The following is a 20,210-nucleotide window of genomic DNA, read 5'->3' as shown; positions in this document are numbered from 1 at the left end:
AAAGTAAAAATTCCGTTTCACTAGACCCGAGATGGAATTCAAGCGTCCAGTAATTTTGGAAGTGTGATTGTCAAACGTAAGGCCCTCATCAATTAGGTTACCCAAATCAGTGGCACACGTGGTAGCAGGAATCAGTTCTCCGTTAATAAAGTAATGAAGGCGGAGATTCCTTGTGCCAAGGTGTAACACTTCATATTTCCTTGTGTTGAATTGCAGGCCATAAGCCGTAGCCCAAGAGACGACCGCGTTCAAGTCCTCTTGCAACTCGAGGCTGTCTTGTAGACTAACTATCCGATGGGATAGTTTGGAATCGTCAGCAAAAAAGAGGAGGTGTGAAGTGCGAACGGCATCAGGCAGGGAGTTAATGAAAATTCCAAACAGTAGTGGGCCCAGAACTGAGCCTTGGGGAACTCCACTGGAAAGAGGCAAACATGAAGAGCGTTGGCCTTGCAGAACTACTCGTTGTTGGCGATCCGTGATGAACGACGAAAGCCAGTTTAGGGCTAGATCGGCGATTCCAGCGGTAGTAAAGTATAATAGTATATATGTACTTTGTCAGGCTTGAAAATGTCGGCAGACAGCTCCGTAAGCAAAACGAAGAAAATAACTAGTCCATCGAAAGTAAGTCAAAAACGCAGATTCTTAATTACTCAAGGTTATAAATTATTTAGCGTAACTGCTTCTATTTTTTTAACAGTTCTTACTTCGAAAATTAATAATCTACAACAGGAAGTAAGTTGATACGTTTCGGTTGTTTATATCTCAGACCATTGAACACGGATGAGCTGAAAAAATTATAAGCTAAAATGGATCCCGTTCTTCAATTGGTATGATCGCCCCTAGCGGGAGAGTCCCGAAACTTAATTCGACTCATAAGCCTTATGTTATGGCTATGGTTTGAGTCGAAAAAATTTCAATATTGTTCTGGGCGTGACGCTTGAAAGGAGCTGCCCTGAATGAACCACCCCTCGTTTCTCAGTTGTGACGTCAGTGCCTAGGTGAAACGTAAAGGTCTTAGTTTCTTCAGTGAGTGGCCGCCATGTTTTTTACCGCTTTGGTTCTATGAGTGACGTCACACTAATGCTTCTGAGATAGCTCTGTGGTCTTAGGTGCGCTCATCAACATAAAATTGACAAAATAGAACAAGTTTCATTATTGGTCGCGGAGTGGCGCTAGAGAGGCGCTGCCCTAAAAGAACCACGCGCAACCCGCATCTCCGTTCTAGTCCACCCGTGTTGAATGGTCTTAGTTTATATTTTCTCTGCGGAATTGTCAAGTAAGAAGTATAAATTGAATAGGCTGACGTGACGTGTTATCCTTTGATTTTGATATTTTTGCAGATAGAGATGAAAACTAATGAATTGAAGAAAAGAAAAAAACAATGCGTAAAGTTGGACAATTTATGCTGGAAAACTCTTAAAATACCTTTTTAAATATTTTTGTGTTTTATCATTTAAAAACATTTTTCATGTTCCGTGTTATTTTTTAAGTATAAAATAGTTTTTTTACCGGAGGTGTGCTGCGAGTCCTGATTTTTAGGGTGCGAGTCCTGATTTTTAAGTTGCGAGTCCAAGTGTGAGTAGTGGAAAACTGGACTTGCCGGGTCGTGCTCGAGTCCAATTTTCCAGTACTCGCGAGTCCCTGGTCGTAGTAGTAGCGGGTTAAGCTCTACTTTGTTGATGGTTTGTTGGTTTCGAAAGGGTTATATGGTGCTTGTAACTTTTTGAAGTTTTTTGTCATAGCAGCTAAACAAAGCGCCATTACAAATTTTTATTGTGTAATTTGTGTAAAAGCTTACACATTATCTCCCAAAAGTAATTAATGTTAAAAATAAAATGTTTTCGAGGAATGGAATTGTGGTCGTAAAGCCGAGAAGATAAGTAAATTTTTGAAATTGATTACCAGTAAAATAAGTTATTTCAACGGAATACGGTAATGGAACGTTGTGTTTTCTTAAGCACGCCTTTAAGTTTCAATTTAAAATCAAAATTAATATCTGAACCTTTAGTCAAGTGATAACCTCAGTCTTATCAACACTTTTTAGGTCTTGATTCTAATCAAGACATTTTTGATTAATATCTGATCCTTCAGTCAAGTGATAACCATAGTCTTATCCATGCTTTTTAGGTCTTGATTCTAATCAAGGCATTTTTTATTAATATGTGCAACCCGGGATAGATAGACTTTTTTAAGACGGAATGGGTAACAGGGTTATTCGGGTGCGCGTCCAAGTCCACGACCCCCTTACCCGTGACAGAGGGATATAAAAGAAGAGGCGGGTCTTATTTTCGTTATGGCGTTGTATGTATATCCGGGTCAAATAAACGTCGTCTGCCCCTTCGTCTGCCAAGTTGGAATGGGCTCGGATTGTAATTTTTGAAATAACATTTGTCTAAAAATGGAAGTTACGCAAGACATAGGGCTTGCAAGTGAAAAAAACGGGGAAGACCAAAGAAAATAAAAAGTGAGTTAGAATTGAGTAAAAGTCTTCATAGATATTACAGCACGAACAGGTTTTAACCAAAAACTAAGATCACAAAACTCCTGCCCATTCACTAAGCCTTGGTTAACTTCATCAAATTCGTTTACAAAATCATGAGGATAGTAGACATGCTTGGCTTAAGAAAGAATTAGCGAACAATTTTCACCCTTACAGATGTACTCCAAATCCAAAACACGGGCACCAAATTCACTAACTACCTTCTTAATCGCTATTAAAAACAATTCCCGAATAATTACCGGACCCTCGCATTTAGACGGCTCCATTTTGAGCCCCTGTGAAGACGCTTATCTGTACAACCATAGCCCACTCGATCCGCGCTCCCGCTATAGCGCGAGCAGCTTGCGTCGTGACGCGCGTGATCGAGTGGGCTATGGTACAACGCAAGAGGGGTCGTAGTCGTAGCGACAGAGGTAAACATGAATTACGTATTCTTTGGCCCTCCTTGTCAGCAACGTCACCAATATGTAGTTTTAGTGAGCCAATAAGATAATTTATTTTTTGGTTACGTGCTGAAGGAAGCTATATACTCGTCTATGAGTCGGACTGAAGTAAAGGCCAAACATTGTTTTTTCCGTCTTAAAAAAGTCTATCTATCCCTGGTGCAACTTCAGTCCTAATTGTTTATTAATTTATTTTCGTGTTAAAACTACGGTTGATTTTAGACATTATTTCATTCCCTCATACCATAGAACAGGCCTTATTTTTAATTTCCGATGGATGCTGACCAGAAATATACTAGATATTCCCAAGCTGATCATTTTTGAAGTCAGTTTCAAATGTCATTGTTTCAACAACAGATTTAAATACGGATATTTCTATTAACTTTCACGTTTAACTCCCATAGTCGCAACTAATCGAGGAAGAACAGATAAATCTTTTGTGGCTAAAGGAGCGCCTTTTATTATGGTTTAATGAAAGTGAAATACCAAAATTGCGCTACACAAATAAACAAACTAGGAATAATTTGGAAAAGGTAGCAATATTTTTGGGTGAAACCATATCTAAGTTAGTATTATCACTCAAAGGTGTGCAATTTGACAATAATTTGAAAGCAATAACAGGCGCATATTTAGTGAAACGGCGCTCCTTTGGGCTGTTAGATATTTTCAACTCTGTGTAAGTTGCCAAAAGTTGGCATTAGCTTCTTTAAGGTCGTCCCTTGTGTACACTTGTAATTGCTTCCTGCCTTTGGTAGGGAAAAGTTGTAGTGTAGATTATTAGGCAGCGTATTAGGGCAGGCAATGGAAGCGTGTTTAGCATTAAGTATTGGAAAAACAATTTATTTGTACTTATGAAATGAATGGTGAAATTACTTGTTGTCAGCTATTTTAGCTTAGGTAAATGCAGTTAAATGAGAGTACAGTAATTTAATGATAACAAAAATTAGGGTTAATATTTTCGTCCAAAAAAAGTAGTTCTATATATAATAATTATAACATTATCTGGAATTTTAATTTTTTTTATAATTCCTTATGAATCATTAAAGAATGAAATAACATTATGAATTTTTTGGTTTTTTTAAGGTTTTAAAAGTTTTAAGCGCGCATGATGATGTTCTGTTAATAAACAAAAGATTTATTTTATATACACTATTGGCTTGGTATTTGCTACGTTCATTTATAGCATGCTACATGGGCTTAAATTTCCATTGTTGATATGTAATTATAAATTCTATTATTAAAATTTTTTTCCAGTGATATTTTTGGTTTTCCATGTTTAAGCTAATAGTTGCGTTTTTAAAGGGTTTCATCAGAAATATATTACTTTACACGAAGTTCACTTCTCCCTACCTCGCGCCGGCCATCATCTATGAAGTATTTTTACAGGCTAGAAACGGTACCGTTCCTCCCGAACAGCGAGGCAGAGAGGTGAAAATAAAAACACTAGCGTCGCGTAGTGAGAAAAATGTGCTTTTCTTACAATCGTATCATGGTTGTATCTTACGCAGTGGCTTCTCAATTGCGCGAAATACAGTTGAATCCCGCCGTTTCTAGGAAACGTCAGATTATCTTGGCAATGGCCATTTATGACAGTTCTCTCTCGAGAGGAAAAATTTTTCTCTTCGCGACTAGCGCGCGTCGGGAGGGGGAAAAATTCACGCCTCTTCACTCTTGCAAAGTTTTTTTTTCGGGTTTTCTCTTCATAGATGATGTCCACGGTACTAACCATTATTGAAGTGAACTTCGTGTAAGGTAATATATTTCTGGTTTTATTCATAGCTTCAGAAGGAAAATTTACTTTTGGCACCAGAATGGCTTTTAAAAATAATCAGTGATTTTTTCACGTAAAAATTTTCAATTCAGCGTTAAATGTAAGTTTCACTATGGATACATTGTAGAGATTATTAAAATGTTCATAGACAATCATACGTGAAGGTTGGACTTAGAAAGTTCCACATTACTTTTAAATTAAATCACCATTAACATATTTAAAGATACTTTTTAAAAGGGTACTGATTTGTTGATGTAGCATTTGAGAGTTATTCAGATGCCCTTTAATTATTAGTGACAATATCAATTCATTTCATAAACAGTTTTCGTATTCATTATTTCTACACGATGGCGTAAGTCGTTGATGAGGAAATGTCATTAATTGGTAGTTTTAATTACCGATTTCGTCGAGCTTGTTTTGTTTGCCAATCGTTCATTGCGATGGTTTTAGTTACGAAGTTTCAATGCAAATTGAAAGTCCACGGTGATGAACTAGAGTAACGATTGAAGTAATTTAGGTTTAATCGGATAGTGAAGTTGAGAGTTTTTGGGGTATTTCACGAACCTCGGACACGAGGTAGTCAGTTCGTGAAGAAGTCCCTTAATCCCTCGAAACTTTGTCGCCCAGAAGCTAGGCTTACAGAAGTGAGCTAAACTCCCGACAGTACATATGCTGCTGTTATTTGGCAACCTTTCTTTGAAGAAGTTATTTTGCGAATCATTTTACGAGCTTCTATTTTGTTTGTGGACAGCTTGCCACGTCGTAAAGGATTTATGTAGCGAAGTTGAAGAACTAAAATGTATTTTTTGGAATTGGTATAGCTGAATCCAGTAGAAAAGTTATTTTTTGTACATCGTTGTTGGTCATTATACAAAGTCACTTTTGACTATTTGAACGTGCCAATCCAAAGCGTCTGTATTTCTGAATGGATATTTCTTAATATGTCATGTCTTGAACAATACTTTTCAATTAATGGAACTCAAAAATTAACTTTTCGTTGAATATTTAAATTTTATAATTTTCCATTGTAAATGTAATATCCTTTTTTATTTGTATAAGCCTATTTTTCAAGTTGTTTTCAAGTTAAGTTTGTTTTCGATTTTTTATTGTAAAAAGTATTTTTCCGCGCTGTTATTTTTGTAAAAAGAGGTTGTTTTGAACATTTTGTTAAAAACATGGAAAATCTGCGCTTCGAAAATAACAAAATTTGTCAGGGGTACGTCACTAAGACGACCTGTTTACTACAAATCAACCAATAGTAGCGTTGGGACTGAGCGCGTCCTAGGACCAAACCAGTAGAATTGGTCAATAATAAAAAATAATAAAGTAGTCTTGAACAGCAAGTTCTCATGAGCAGTTAGAAAAATAGCGAGCTAAATAGTGCGCGCCAAGCCCTTAGAATAAAAACTAAGTAAAAATGTACTTATAATAGTGCGAGTGCGAGTTTAGATAGAAAATTTAGCGCCAGATCTAAACCATTAGTTAATAAATTGTGCCAAAAAAGTAATAATTGTGCATTCCAAGGGATTTAATTGCGCATCAAAAAGGAATATTAGTGCTTCCAAAAAGGATTAAATTCTTTGCGCTGAGAAAATATTTAAAGCGCGGAGCAATTAATAAAACCTAGATATTAACCTCAAATTAATATTTTCGTAATAAACCGTTATTTGTTGAATTTTAAAAAACTTATCGTGCTCCTTATCTTTTATTCACCAAAACCGAAGCGTTCCAAAACTCTAATTCTATTTTAGAATTAACTAACCCTATTTAATTGCGCGAGCGTGCTCGATGTTTCAGTGCGTTGAGCTACGCTATAAAAACAAAGCTCTCCCAAGCTCTATTTCGCTACATATATTGGTGCACGTATAAACCCGGGATCGAGGTTTTGGAACTGTATTAGATCGGGAAAATGGACGCGTTAGCTAAACAAATCGCTAGGTGCAAGGCGGTTAGAAACAGTATGAAAGCGGCAATGAGTGATATTCAAAACGAGCTACAAAATCCCGTGATAAACGTGGAACAATTAAAAGACAATCTAGCTAAAATCGGTGCTAGAGAAAATAAACTTTCGACGCTCAACCAAGTCATTTTTGACCTGATGCAAGACCCTGACGAATTTGAAGGAGAAACTATGGAGGTAGAAGATTTCTTGGACGAAATAACCCTTTGGAAGGATAGAGCGAAGCGTTACGTGGACAAGGTGGAGCAAGGGCAGCAAGGAGGCAGTTCCACACCGAGTTTAGCCAGCCAAGAGCAAAACTTTCCAAGAAGCAGAAGAAACGTGAAATTACCTCAGCTCGAAATCAAAAAATACAACGGTGATTTCAACGATTGGCAACGATTTTGGGGACAATACCAAGGAGCCATTGGAGGAGACCAAGAACTCTAAGAGACAGATAAGCTTATTTATTTAATATCTCAATTAGTAGGGCCGGCTTTAAGCGCCGTAGCTAATGTTAAAGAAGGCGTAGGTTGTTACGAAATAGCCAGTAAAAACTTGGAAAAACGTTTTGAGCGCAGACACATTTTAATTAGTACTAGAATGAACAATATTTTAAAATTAACTCCTGTATTAAAAAGTAGCGATATTGAGGGCTTGAGGCATCTGCAAGACACGTGCCAAATTGAAGTAGCGAGCTTTGAAGCTCTTGAGATGTTTAACGAAGGTGATGGAGAACTTATGGCGCACATTTTGGGGGTTTGTTACTTGTAGATTTATTTGAGCGTTTTGGAAATGAACCTGAAGGGCTACAAGATTGTTGGAAAATTAAAGACCTTTTGAACTTTTTAAGAAAGCTAGTCGAAGGCAAAGAGAGAGCGTTAGCTATTCATAGATCAGGAAACCAATCAAAAATTAGTAGCAACACCCATAATGACAAAACCCATACTAAACCAGTATATAGTGGGGGAAAAATAACTCCGTCGCTTCGGCTTCCTCCCTTAGCGTTTCAGCTTCTTCAGAGAAGCATTCAGGTGCTGGTCAATGTCTCTTTTGTGAAGGTGCGCATCCATATTACAATCGTAATGAAATTCCAGTTAGTGAGAAAAGAGGCATAGTTATTAGCAAGAAAGTTTGTTTTTTGTGTCTGAGGTCAGGGCATCAGGCAACTGAATGTAGGGGGAAAATCCAACAGTGCGGAAAGTGCAAGCGAAAACATCACCAAATACTCTGCGAGGAGAATAGGGGTGAAAGGCGCGAAATTAACAATACTAGGCCTAATCAAAATCTAGAAAATGCGGGAGCTATTAACGTAAACAGCGCGGTGCAAAAGGTTCAAGGTAAAACGAAGCAAATTTAGTTACAAACAGTTCAAGCGGTGGCTTTAGGCGCAAATGGTAAAGAAGTAAAGGTCCGTTGTTTATTCGACGGCGGTAGTCATCGCTGTTTCATAAATAATAAACTTTCCAGAGAGCTAGGGTTAGAGAAAATTGCCGAGGAAAACCTAGATGTATTCAAATTTGAGAGTAATGAGCCGACCAAAATGGTCAGAAATAGGGTTAAGGTTATTTTAAAACATGTGCAGAGCGAAGAATTAGTTGAAACTGAGGCCCTAGAAACTACTGGTATTAGCAGGGGAGTGTTTTCCGTCCCAAGTGAAAGTATTGCGCGTAAAATGGAACAGTGGGGATATCCGTTAAGTGATAGAGAGGGCGAAGAGAAGGGGGGCGAAGAAGTTCCCTTAGACATTTTAATAGGTGCGGATTATTTTTGGACTGTAACCAAAGGGCCAGTTGAGAGATTGTCAGATAGTTTAGTCGTAATTAACACAAAATATGGGTGGACCTTACATGGGACAACCAGCGAAAAAGGAGCAGCTCTCACTGTAGGGGTTAACGCAGTAAATTTAATGCGCGTGAGCGTTAGTGCTAGGCAACCAAATGAGGATGACTTATTGTCTGATCAGGTGCAATCGTTCTGGGATTTAGAGCATATCGGGATTAGAGACCCACCAGAAGAAACCAAATTAGGTGAAGAAAATACCTTAATGAAGGATTTTCAAAAATCAATTCAGTGCAAAAACGGGCGGTATGAGGTGGCAATTCCGTGGAACGAGAAGGATAAACATTTGGGCGATAATTACGAAGTTGCTAAAAGGCGTACCCTTAATTTGTTAGAAAAAATGAGGAACATTTGAAGGCTTACGATGCCATTATTCAAGAGCAAATAGCGTCAGGAATAGTAGAGCGAATACCAGAAAACCATGTAATTGAAGGGCCCCTCTATTATATGCCCCACAGGGAAGTTATTAGTGAAGAGAGCTTAACCAAAAAATTAAGGATTGTAAATGACGGATCGTCACACGCTAAAAATGTGCCGTCTCTAAACGAGTGCATGGATTCTGGTCCAAACTTGATTCCCGAGCTATTCCAGGTTCTATTGAGGTTTAGAGAAAACCCTATAGCGGTGACGGGGGATATTGAAAAAGCTTATCACCAAATAGGAATCATTGAGAAAGATAGAGATGCTTTTAGATTTTTGTGGATAAAGGGGTTGGAAAGCCCAGAAAATAAGACAATAATAGAATTAAGATTCACTAGAGCCCCCTTTGGAGGGAAGGCTAGTATGTTTTTGTTAGCGGGCACGGTTAAAACTCATGCGCAGAATTTTTCTCAGGAATATCCACGTGCCAGTTCAACTATATTGAGCGACCTCTATGTAGATGATTTTGTGTCAGGGGGGAATGACGTAGGGGAAGTTGACAAATTGATAATAGACACCAGAAACCTAATGGCGGAAGCAAGCATGAACATGAGAAAGTGGCATAGTAACTCAAAAGAAATTAGAGCAAGGCATGGAAGCGAAACTGCGGTAGTGACAGACAATCATTAACTACCTAATCCAACAAACGTAAAAGTTTTGGGCTTAACTTGCGATGAAGTGCGAGATCTTTTAACATTTGATGTAGAATCATTACTGGAATTTATGTTGGGCAAACAATGCACTAAAAGATGGGTTTTAAGGGCCGTTGCGCGAATTTTTGATCCTCTGGAATAATAATTCCTTTCACAATAAGAGCCAAAATGCTTTTACAGGAGCTTTGGGAAGCTAAAATTAATTGGGATTCAGAATTAGAGCCCCGGTTTTCTGAAAAGTTCAATCAATGGTGCGATGAATTAAGAAATTTGGTTGATATTGTAGTCCCAAGGTTTTATTTCGGGGGTTGTGCTGGAGAATCACCCATCTCTATAGAGTTACATGAATTCGTAGATGCAAGCGTAACTGCGTATGCCTCAGTCCTTTACCTTAAAAGTGTATTTGCAAAGGGATTTGTTAATTCAGTGTTGGTGGCGTCAAAAGCCAAAGTCGCCCCATTAAAAAATGAGCTAAAAAAGCCAGTATTAAAAATTCCAAGGTTAGAATTAATGGCTGCCGTAATTGGAGCCAGATTAGTGAATAGCGTGGTAGAAGCCTTAAATGTCAAAATAAACAAAGTGCAAATGTGGACTGAATCTACCATAACACTGTACTGGATCCGAGGGGATGCCAACCGATGGAAGCCTTTCATACAGAATCGCGTGCGAGAAATACAAGAGCGTACTGACCCCATGTCGTGGAACCACGTTGCGGGTAAAGAAAATCCGGCGGATTTAGCTACGCGCGGAAAGTCCCTAAAGGACATAGCTAAAAGCGATTTGTGGCTACATGGGTCTCCATGGTTAAAACAAGCGAATCCTCCCGTAGAGGAATTTGTGCAAGGGGAATTAATACCCAATGAAATCGCGTGCGAGCTTCGCGCAAATAGTCAACCAATTATCGTCGGCGTAAACACAGCACAAGAAGCGCGTGAGCCTCTTTTCGAGCTTAATAACTACAACCAGCTTCAGATAATCTCTAGAATAACCACGTGGGTTCAACGTTTCGCGAACAACGCAAGAGCAAAAGACAACAAAACAAAAGGATCCTTAACTACTGCGGAAATAGCAGCGGCTGAAGAATGCTGGATTAAGAGCGTGCAATTAGAAAATTATCCAGAAGAAATTATGAGCCTAAAAAACGGGTCAGAAGTGTCTAAAGCTTCAACCCTACTATCTTTGGATCCAAAACTAGACAGTCATGGCTTGCTATGCGTGGGCGGACGTCTATGCGCTGCATAGATGTCCTACAGAGAAAAGCATCCATTGATACTACCTGCTGGTAACCACTTGCCACACGTTATAGCCATGTCAAATCATGTTAGACTGCAGTATGCGGGCGTAAATGACGTGTTGGTCGAAACAAGAGAGCGTTTTTGGATTCCCAGAGGGAGACAAGTAATCAAGAAGGTCATAGCATCTTGCCCAAGATGCAAATTATTTCGGGCCAAGCCAACTCCTGCCGTAATGGCGCCCTTGCCTGATGTGCGAATAAATCCTTCTCCACCGTTCGAAATCTGTGGTATAGACCACGCGGGTCCAATTTACGTCAAACCGAATAACAAGAAGTGCTACATCGCGTTATTCACGTGTGCGGTGACGCGAGCGATACATTTAGAGATAGTTTCGGATTTAACGACTGAAAGCTTCCTAATGTCATTTAGGAGATTCATAGCTAGGCGTGGAATAGTTCGCGTCATATTCAGTGACAATGCCGCCACATTTAAGAGAGCAGATGCGGATCTCAAGATTCTACTGAGCAACCTTAGAAGCCCAGAAGTAGCTAACTTTATGAGCGGGCTAAAAATATCGTGGAAATACATTGCAGATCGTGGCGCATGGTGGGGAGGCTTTTGGGAGCCCATGGTCAAGTCAGTAAAGACCTATCTAAGAAAGGTATTAGGAAAAGCCTCCTCACCTATCAGGAAATCGAAACAATAGTAATAGAGATTGAGGCAACCATCAACTCGCGCCCAATCACTTTCGTGTATGACAATCCAGGAGAGCCTCAACCCTTGTCACCCGCGCATTTCTTGGTAGGGAGACGTCTAACCTCCCTTCCCTCGCAAGTTCATTCGACAAGTGACCTACCACCTGCTGGAAAGCGGGAACTACAGAGGAGGTTAAAATATCGCCAAAATCTGTTAGAGCGTTTCTGGATCAGATGGAAATCTGATTATTTACTAGAGCTAAGAACCGCGCACCATCTGAAGCAAATCGGAGGACAACCAACCAAAGAGCTCCAATTAGAGGACGTGGTTTTGATAGAAGAAGCTAGAAGCCCACGGTGTATGTGGAAACTAGCCGTGGTTCAGGAGTTAACGACTGGTCGCGATGGGGTGGTACGTTCTGCCATAGTTAGATTGCCTAATGGCAATCGATTAAGAAGGCCAGTACAGTTGTTATACAATCTGGAACTTTAGAGGTTCTTGAACTGTAAGAAACAGTTCAAGGGTGGGGAGTGTGAACAATAATTTTCAATTAATTGAACTCAATAATTAACTTTTCGTTAAATATTTAAATTTTGTAATTTTGCACCGTTCAATACGGTTTCTTTCTCAAAAAGCATACAAAGACATCCAAAGCGTTCAAATTAATTTACCAAACTATTTAGCATCCCATGTCCCAAAACGAGTCCAATATAGTCCAGTTATTTATCTATATTTCACGTGGAATGTTTACGTAAAGGTTACGTGAATTACAATTGATTATCATTTGGTGACAAGTGTCATATTATCACTCGTTATAAACCTGTTTGACGCCTGATCACTCGTTATTCACCAGATATACTTGGCAAATAATCACCCGTTATTCACCCGACATGAGTGACAAATAATCATCTATTATTCACCCGACGTGAGTGATAAATAATCATCCGTTACTCACCTGACATAATTGACAAAGAATCACCCATTATTGACCCGAGAGACAGCCGATAAACATGACAAATAATCACCCGTTATTCACCCGACATGAATGACACATAATCACCCGTTATTCACGTGACATGAGTGACAAATAATCACCCGTTATTCACCCGACATGAATGACACATAATCACCCGTAATTCACGTGACATGAGTGACAAATAATCACCCGTTATTCACGTAACATGAGTGACAAATAAACACCCGTTATTCACGTGACATGAGTGACAACTAATCACTCGATATTTGCGTAACATGAGTGACAAAGAATCACCCGTTATTCACCCGACATGAGTGACAAATAATCACCCGTTATTCACGTAACAAGAGTGACAAATAATCACCCGTTATTCACGTAACATGAGTGACAAATAATCACCCGTTATTCACGTAACATGACTGACAAATAATCATCCGTTATTTACGTAACATGAGTGACAAATCATCACCCGTTATTCACGTAACATGAGTGACAAATAATCACCCATTATTCACGTAACATGAGTGACAAATAATCATCCGTTATTTACGTAACATGAGTGAAAAATCATCACCCGTTATTCACGTAACATGAGTGACAAATAATCACCCATTATTCACGTAACATGAGTGACAAATAATCACCCGTTATTCACGTAACATGAGTGACAAATAATCACCCGTTACTCACGTAACATGAGTGACAAATAATCACCCGTCATTCACCTAACATGAGTGACAAATAATCACCCATCATTCACCTAACATGAGTGACAAATAATCACCCGTTATTGACCTGGGAGGCATCCGACAGAAGTGACAAAAATCACCTGCTATTGACCTGAGAAACACGCGACAGGTGTGACAAATAACCACTCGTTATTGACCCTCGTGACACTCGACATGAGTGACAAATAATCACCCGTTATTCACGTAACATAAGTGACAAATAATCACCCGTTATTCACGTAACATGAGTGACAAATAATCACCCGTTATTGACCTGGGAGGCATCCGACAGAAGTGACAAAAATCACCTGTTATTGACCTGAGAAACACGCGACAGGTGTGACAAATAACCACTCGTTATTGACCCTCGTGACACTCGACATGAGTGACAAATAATCACCCGTTATTCACGTAACATAAGTGACAAATAATCACCCGTTTTTCACGTAACATAAGTGACAAATAATCACCCGTTATTCACGTAACATAAGTGACAAATAATCATCCGTTATTTACGTAACATGAGTGACAAATCATCACCCGTTATTCACGTAACATGAGTGACAAATAATCACCCGTTATTCACGTAACATGAGTGACAAATAATCACCCGTTACTCACGTAACATGAGTGACAAATAATCACCCGTCATTCACCTAACATGAGTGACAAATAATCACCCATCATTCACCTAACATGAGTGACAAATAATCACCCGTTATTGACCTGGGAGGCATCCGACAGAAGTGACAAAAATCACCTGTTATTGACCTGAGAAACACGCGACAGGTGTGACAAATAACCACTCGTTATTGACCCTCGTGACACTCGACATGAGTGACAAATAATCACCCGTTATTCACGTAACATAAGTGACAAATAATCACCCGTTATTCACGTAACATAAGTGACAAATAATCACCCGTTATTCACGTAACATAAGTGACAAATAATCACCCGTTATTCACGTAACATAAGTGACAAATAATCACCCGTTATTCACGTAACATAAGTGACAAATAATCACCCGTTATTGACCCGAGAGACAACCGAAATAAGTGACCAATAATCACCCGCTATTCACCCGAGATATAGCTTGTATACGTGACAAATAATACTATGTAAGTGACTGTATCGCGCGGTATTACTCCTATATACAAATTTCGCCCAATGATATGCTTGACGAATTGAAATACTGATGCATCAACACCTATTATGAATGAAGCACACTGTTTCAAATGCTATAGTACAAATTTTGAGTATTATGTTGAATCCTCAATTGACGTTGGGTCATCATTGAGTTGATTGCTGTTGCTGTCCTCTTGAGTCTTTGACGCTTTACGTTTCATATACTTAATTTTCTTTCGAGCCATATAACATTTCGTGTTGATGGCCTTATGAATGAACTTCATGGTATATTTACCATTTTTAAAGTTTTTCTGTAGGTATGCTAAAAACATGAGACATGACAAGAATTAAGCTGGATATATGCCCTTATAATCAGCTAACTGTTATATATTTATATAGAGAAGAGACGTTTGCTTCAAAAGGGCACGCCGGCCATTTAGAGATCTGACCATAATCTAAATAGCTAGACGAAAACCACGATTGCCCAACAGGATGTAATGGAACGTTATAATACATGTATAGTTGTCTCATGCAAAACCCACTGAACATCTAATGACCGCATGTTTCTCTAAGTAGGTAATGAAAAGGTCATTAACATGCTGCTTACAACTATTCAATTTTCTACCAGTAATAGCGTCGATAATAAACACGTTGATAGAAGTGTTGGCATATTTGCTACCTAGCGCTGATGGTTCACTTTTAACTCCTTTTCAGTGTAACGTGAATCAAGAATTGTCCGTATAGCTGCGCCAGGTGTCGTGCTTAGAGCTTAAATATTATGTTTTCCGGAACAGAATTGCCGCAACCAGTTATCAGTTCGACCTATCGTGATAAACAGAATCATGTAACTAGTGTATGCTCTTTAATGAATAATATATACTTGACGTCCTCTAAAAGGTCCAGTTATGTTACTTAATATGGGAGGATTAGGCTAAGGATTTAAAGAGTATAGTAAGTTATTGTCGACACGCATAAAAACGTATTTTTATATCACCTCATGCTGTGTAGGCTAGGCAATTAGTGCGCTGGTCAATGGGACGCCACCTAAAAGATCCGCCCCCAATTTTCTTTCCTAATCATTAGGAATTGCATTAGTAAGTGATCCATTCAGTCTAATAGATGTGAACGACTAACCTCATCTACCTCGATAATTGTTTGAAAAACATCAGTTGTTTCCTCGGGCACTGTAAATCAATAACGATAACACACAATATTTCATTAGGGTTTAAAGGGAGTGGTTAAGGGGTAAGTCTAGCGTTTTGAAGAAATAAAGGCAATTTTTCTTGAACTAAATACAAAATAACTAAATAAGATAGACCATCGCGGTTTGTTTTAAAAACAATTTAATGTCTATTGTAGCGATTGATATAGTTTTGAGAATTTTTAACTCCCTGAACTGAAATCTCCAGTTCTAAACACTCGAGCTGCAAAATTCCTATTGTCAGCGGTCCGTACCGAGGCTTTGTAGCGAATGATTTGCTTTGGTGACTCTAGCTAGAATAGATTTAAATTAAACACGAAATTTGCAATCCGAAGCCAGCTTTTCCGGTTTTCTAAAGATGGCACCACTATGAGTTGGCTTTTGATATAAACCTTATCTCAACCCTTGGCGAGTTCTAGGCCTTCCTGTCAATCATTCGTCCACGCCCTTGTATAACCCCATGCGCCCCTAATTTTATCGTCGTATTATCTTTCCTTAAACCGTCCTTCCATTGAATGGGGAGGGGGAGGTTTTTTGAATAGGCTATTCTTGTGTATATTGAGCTTTTACCTTGTGTATCCTTTCTCGAAGGTGGGTGAATTTTGTAGCTATTCTACTGGGCCGGTAGGCCCTTGTAGATATGACTTGACACCGTTCCGTAATGTTAAAGGAAAATTCACAGTTTTTAGGGTTAGCGTCCCATAGAAAAAGCATTAAAAAATTTTCGGTTTTTTAAGGAAATTGAGACAAGCCATACGGAAAAACTATAGCGAAGTTAGTTTTTGGAATGCTTCTAAATTAACAAGCATTTCTTAAATGAGAAACTTACCTGTTTTGTTTTTTAATTAATGAATTCTAATTTTTGTAATTTAACTAATTAACATAGTACGTCAAAAATTACTTTTGGGTCAGAAGTCAGCCTAACCTCCTAGCGCATTTAAACTTATTTCCCCATTTTCGTTCTCATTGATAACTAGAACGGCCTAGCTTTTTGCGTGCTAACAAGTTACGTTGATAAATTTCAAACGTTTGCTTTCATGTGGAAAATTCCTAATTTCATAGCAGACGACAGTAAGGCAACTAAAATTAATTACTTTGGTATTCCATCCGAGCTTGAACACCTTTATTTGGATTTGCTAATTATCTATAGCACCCTTAAGAACAAATACTTTGTAATCAGGTCGACTTTTCATCTAAAAAATTAATTCAGGTAAATAATTAGAGTTCATAGAGGTTTTTATATCTTTTGAAGTAAATTTTTCGACCTTCTTTACGGCCAAGGCTTAAGTTGTATAGACTAATGACACTCCATGTTATTTCCCCATAGAGCTTAATACAGTCGAAGGCAGAGGGCTGCCATTCCCCTATTTTAGTTACTCTATGTAATGTTAGTCTCATATAGTGTCCTTCCTCTTTAAAGATTATTAAAAAGGCTGATTTCCAGCTCCCATTTGTTTTGGAATCCTGTAGTCTGCTCAATTTTAATGCTAGAAACATTGCCTAACCGGGTTAACCCTAGGTTTTTTATGCTGTATTTACCGTGTGCGCGGTAGGATTGCACTTTACGTGACCCACCCAACTAATAATGGTTTCTAATTAATTGGACCCTGAGGAGTCCGAAAAAAATAGTTAAAAACTTATTTGGCCGCCGCAAGTTGGTGAAAAATTTTTTGGAAAATTTTAAAATCCATGCACTTACCGCCATTGAAGTCGCTATCCGCTTAACGCATTCTGCACTCAATCACGCAAAATAAGCCGGGAGCGACTGTGAAAAATTGACGTACTCGCGCCGGAGTTATAGCTATGGATTTTTTTAAGCTTACGGAAACCGTTCATTTCTGATAAAAGGACGGAAATATAATGCGAGAAAAAATGTTTTGGGGAAATCTTTGAGTTTTTGGGAAATGCCGTCAGATTTTTCGGAATTTGAAAATGTGAAGGATGATATTTTGGAAAAGGTGTCAAATTATTCGGGAATTTGATAAATGTAAAGGACGATATTTTGGAAAAGGTGTAAATTATTCCTGAATTTTATAAATGATATTTTGGAAAGTGGTTCACTGGGATGGACTCAATACAATTTGAAAGTAATGCACTGTAATTTAAAAATGGTAAGCATGAATGTGTGGCTCTTAGCGTTACCCAAGAAACACCACTTGGAGGTGGCCACACGTCGTTTCTCATGGGGAGTTTTTTTAATGGCCGGCCCCCTTATCCTACTGCCCATAACCACTGCCCTAAATGAATGCTTCATATTCGCATTTTTTATCATCTCGATAAAAATTAAGTAGAGAGTTTATAAAAAGGTTACTCAATTCGAGAACCAAAATACCTAGTAGCACCATCCAAATATCCAGAATGGATCTCGTAAGAATAAAACCTCCCACAAATTTCCGATTTTTTTCATATAAACGAAAAGATCCGCTAAATTACGTTTTTCTTCCCTTGAACAATCTCTCCAGCGTATTAATCGCCATGTATTATACTCGGATATGCCATTCCATATGCCAAATGCTGCAACCTGCATTCGTTTCAAATGCATGCATTCGTCAAAAAATGCACAAACAATATGGTCTGGAACGCTACTAAAATTAGTCTCATCCATTCCATTTAATAAGCGTCTCATGGCCGCAACACGATTGTTTTTGAAAGCCATAATTTTACCTTCTCCTCGTATTCTTGTAACTAAAATAATTCCAAAGCACTGAATACTTTCTAATAAACACTTTGTGAAAAAAGATGTTGGAAGAACTTTGACGTCCCCCCTGTAAAATTGGCGCCAAATTTCCGCCCCCGGACTTTAGGCTCTTCCCGCCAGGCTGGTTGCTATGACAACGATCTTCGCATGGCGCAGAGACTCGTTGAAAGCCAACGCGATAAGACACGTTTTATTTCAGGAGGCTTTTTTAAGGCATTTGTTTTTGCTGTGATATTTGATATATTTGGGAGTCAAGGAGATATTTTTCAATGGCCGAAGCTAATTTGGAGGGAGATATTTCTGAAAACCCTAATTTTGGGAAAGGGGAGCATTTTTTAAAAGGGTTTCACTGAGGAATTGGGGAGGATTTTTCCCGTGTATGGATGATGCCCTTAGGGCGAGGTCAGAGAAGGACGCCATTACTCTGGTACTTTCTTTGGAGCTTGTACCGCGACTTGATTCGTTCAATGAACGAAAGATAGTTTGTGAATGCGGGAACAGGTCTGAAGATGGTGAGATAAATGGGTATCTTGTGGGCGTTCAGGATGCTCAAAGGCGATTTGGATATTTAATCCGCTGTTCAGCCGCCAAATCTCGCGATAATAAATGAAAAGCTTTAAAGGCGAAAAAAGAAAAGTACCAGAATACTTGGTAAGCGAATGTGTACAGGCTTTCGTCCCCTCAAAAAACACCTGGTTCTACAATCAAAACTTGTCGGTCACTGACAATCTCTTTTTGGTATTCCTGTGGGTGTGCAACATGAGCAACATGAGCGTGTCTGACGCTGTTACCCACAGTGAAGGTTCCGCCCATACCGTCGTGGACTATTTTTCCATGTGCCGCGAGGTAGCTGAGATTGTAATCTCGAACAGGGCTGACAAGGTTCAGATAGGAGGACCAGGATTGTTCGTAGAGGTGGACGAAACGTATTTACACTGTCGAAAATACCATCGTGGGGCTCAATTGGCTGGACAGGCCATCTGTATCTTTGGCATTTACTGCAGAGATACAAAAGGTGGTCTCTTTTTAAGGGTCAAAAATAAGTCCAGGGCCGATTTATGGACGCAAATGTCTAAGTATATAGCCCCTGGGTCCGTTATAGTTTCGGACGGTACCCTAATGTACATGAATTGTACTTTGATGGGATTTCAGGAGCATCTGACTGTCCTTCATAAGTATGAGTTTGTGAATTCTGAGGATTCACGAGCTCATACCAATAACATCGAAAATAGGAACAGGCATTTGAAGGACAGCATTAAGTCATATAGAACTGACAGGGACGTGTGGCCACCTCCAAGAGGTGTTTCTCGGGTAACGCTAAGTGCCACAAATTACTGCATATCATTGAGTTCCTCCCTAGTACTCTATTTACATTTCGTTACATCCCGGAATAATGTGACACAAGCTCCAAAATATTGCCCTTCACATTTCGAATTGAAACCTCTCTCAAAATATGGTTGATTACAATTATAAAATTGCCGAAAACTTCGGCACATTTTTGCGAAATATTGCCATCACATTTAGCAAATTGCTGAATAATTAAACACCATTCGAAAATTTTCCGTTCAAACTTAACAAATTGACAAATAATTTGACGCCTTTCTAGAATATTGCTGTTTACATTTATCAAATTGCCGAAAAATAGGCACCTTTACCAAAATATAGTTGCAATAACTTCACGCGTTTTCCAAAAATTGATGTTGACGTTTGCTAATTACCCAATAATTTGCCGCCTTTTCCAATATATGGCTGAAATAACTAGCCGCCTTTTCTAAAATATTGATGTTGACGTTTGCTAATTACCCAATAATTTGCCTCCTTTTAAAAAATATGGCTGAAATAACTAGATGCCTTTTCTAAAATATTGATGTTGACATTTGCTAATTACCCAATAATTTCCCTCCTTTTCCAAAATATTGCTGAAATAACTAGACGCCTTTTCTAATATATTGATGTTGACGTTTGCTAATTACCCATTAA

The 20,210-nt window shown here is 38.7% G+C and overlaps 2 protein-coding genes across 2 annotated transcripts; both read left to right on the top strand.

Annotated features, from left to right (window-relative positions):
• The first annotated feature begins 9,736 nt into the window (after nucleotides 1-9,736).
• On the top strand, nucleotides 9,737-10,810 carry LOC149630958 (uncharacterized). The gene has a single exon (XM_089851158.1). It carries the CDS (start codon nucleotides 9,737-9,739, stop codon nucleotides 10,808-10,810), a length of 1,074 nt encoding a protein of 357 aa, XP_089707284.1.
• On the top strand, nucleotides 10,811-12,008 carry LOC149630957 (uncharacterized). The gene is made up of 3 exons (XM_089851157.1): nucleotides 10,811-11,443; nucleotides 11,494-11,910; nucleotides 11,955-12,008. The coding sequence occupies exons 1-3, from the start codon at nucleotides 10,811-10,813 to the stop codon at nucleotides 12,006-12,008; spliced, it is 1,104 nt and encodes a 367-aa protein (XP_089707283.1).
• Nucleotides 12,009-20,210: the final 8,202 nt, after the last annotated feature.

This window comes from Phalangium opilio, unplaced genomic scaffold (assembly GCF_054372755.1).
Source record: "Phalangium opilio isolate 3A_F unplaced genomic scaffold, DU_Popi_V2 ptg000101l_1, whole genome shotgun sequence".
NCBI classification, from domain to species: Eukaryota; Metazoa; Arthropoda; class Arachnida; order Opiliones; family Phalangiidae; genus Phalangium; species Phalangium opilio.
This window is presented reverse-complemented; position numbering and strand designations above follow the sequence as displayed.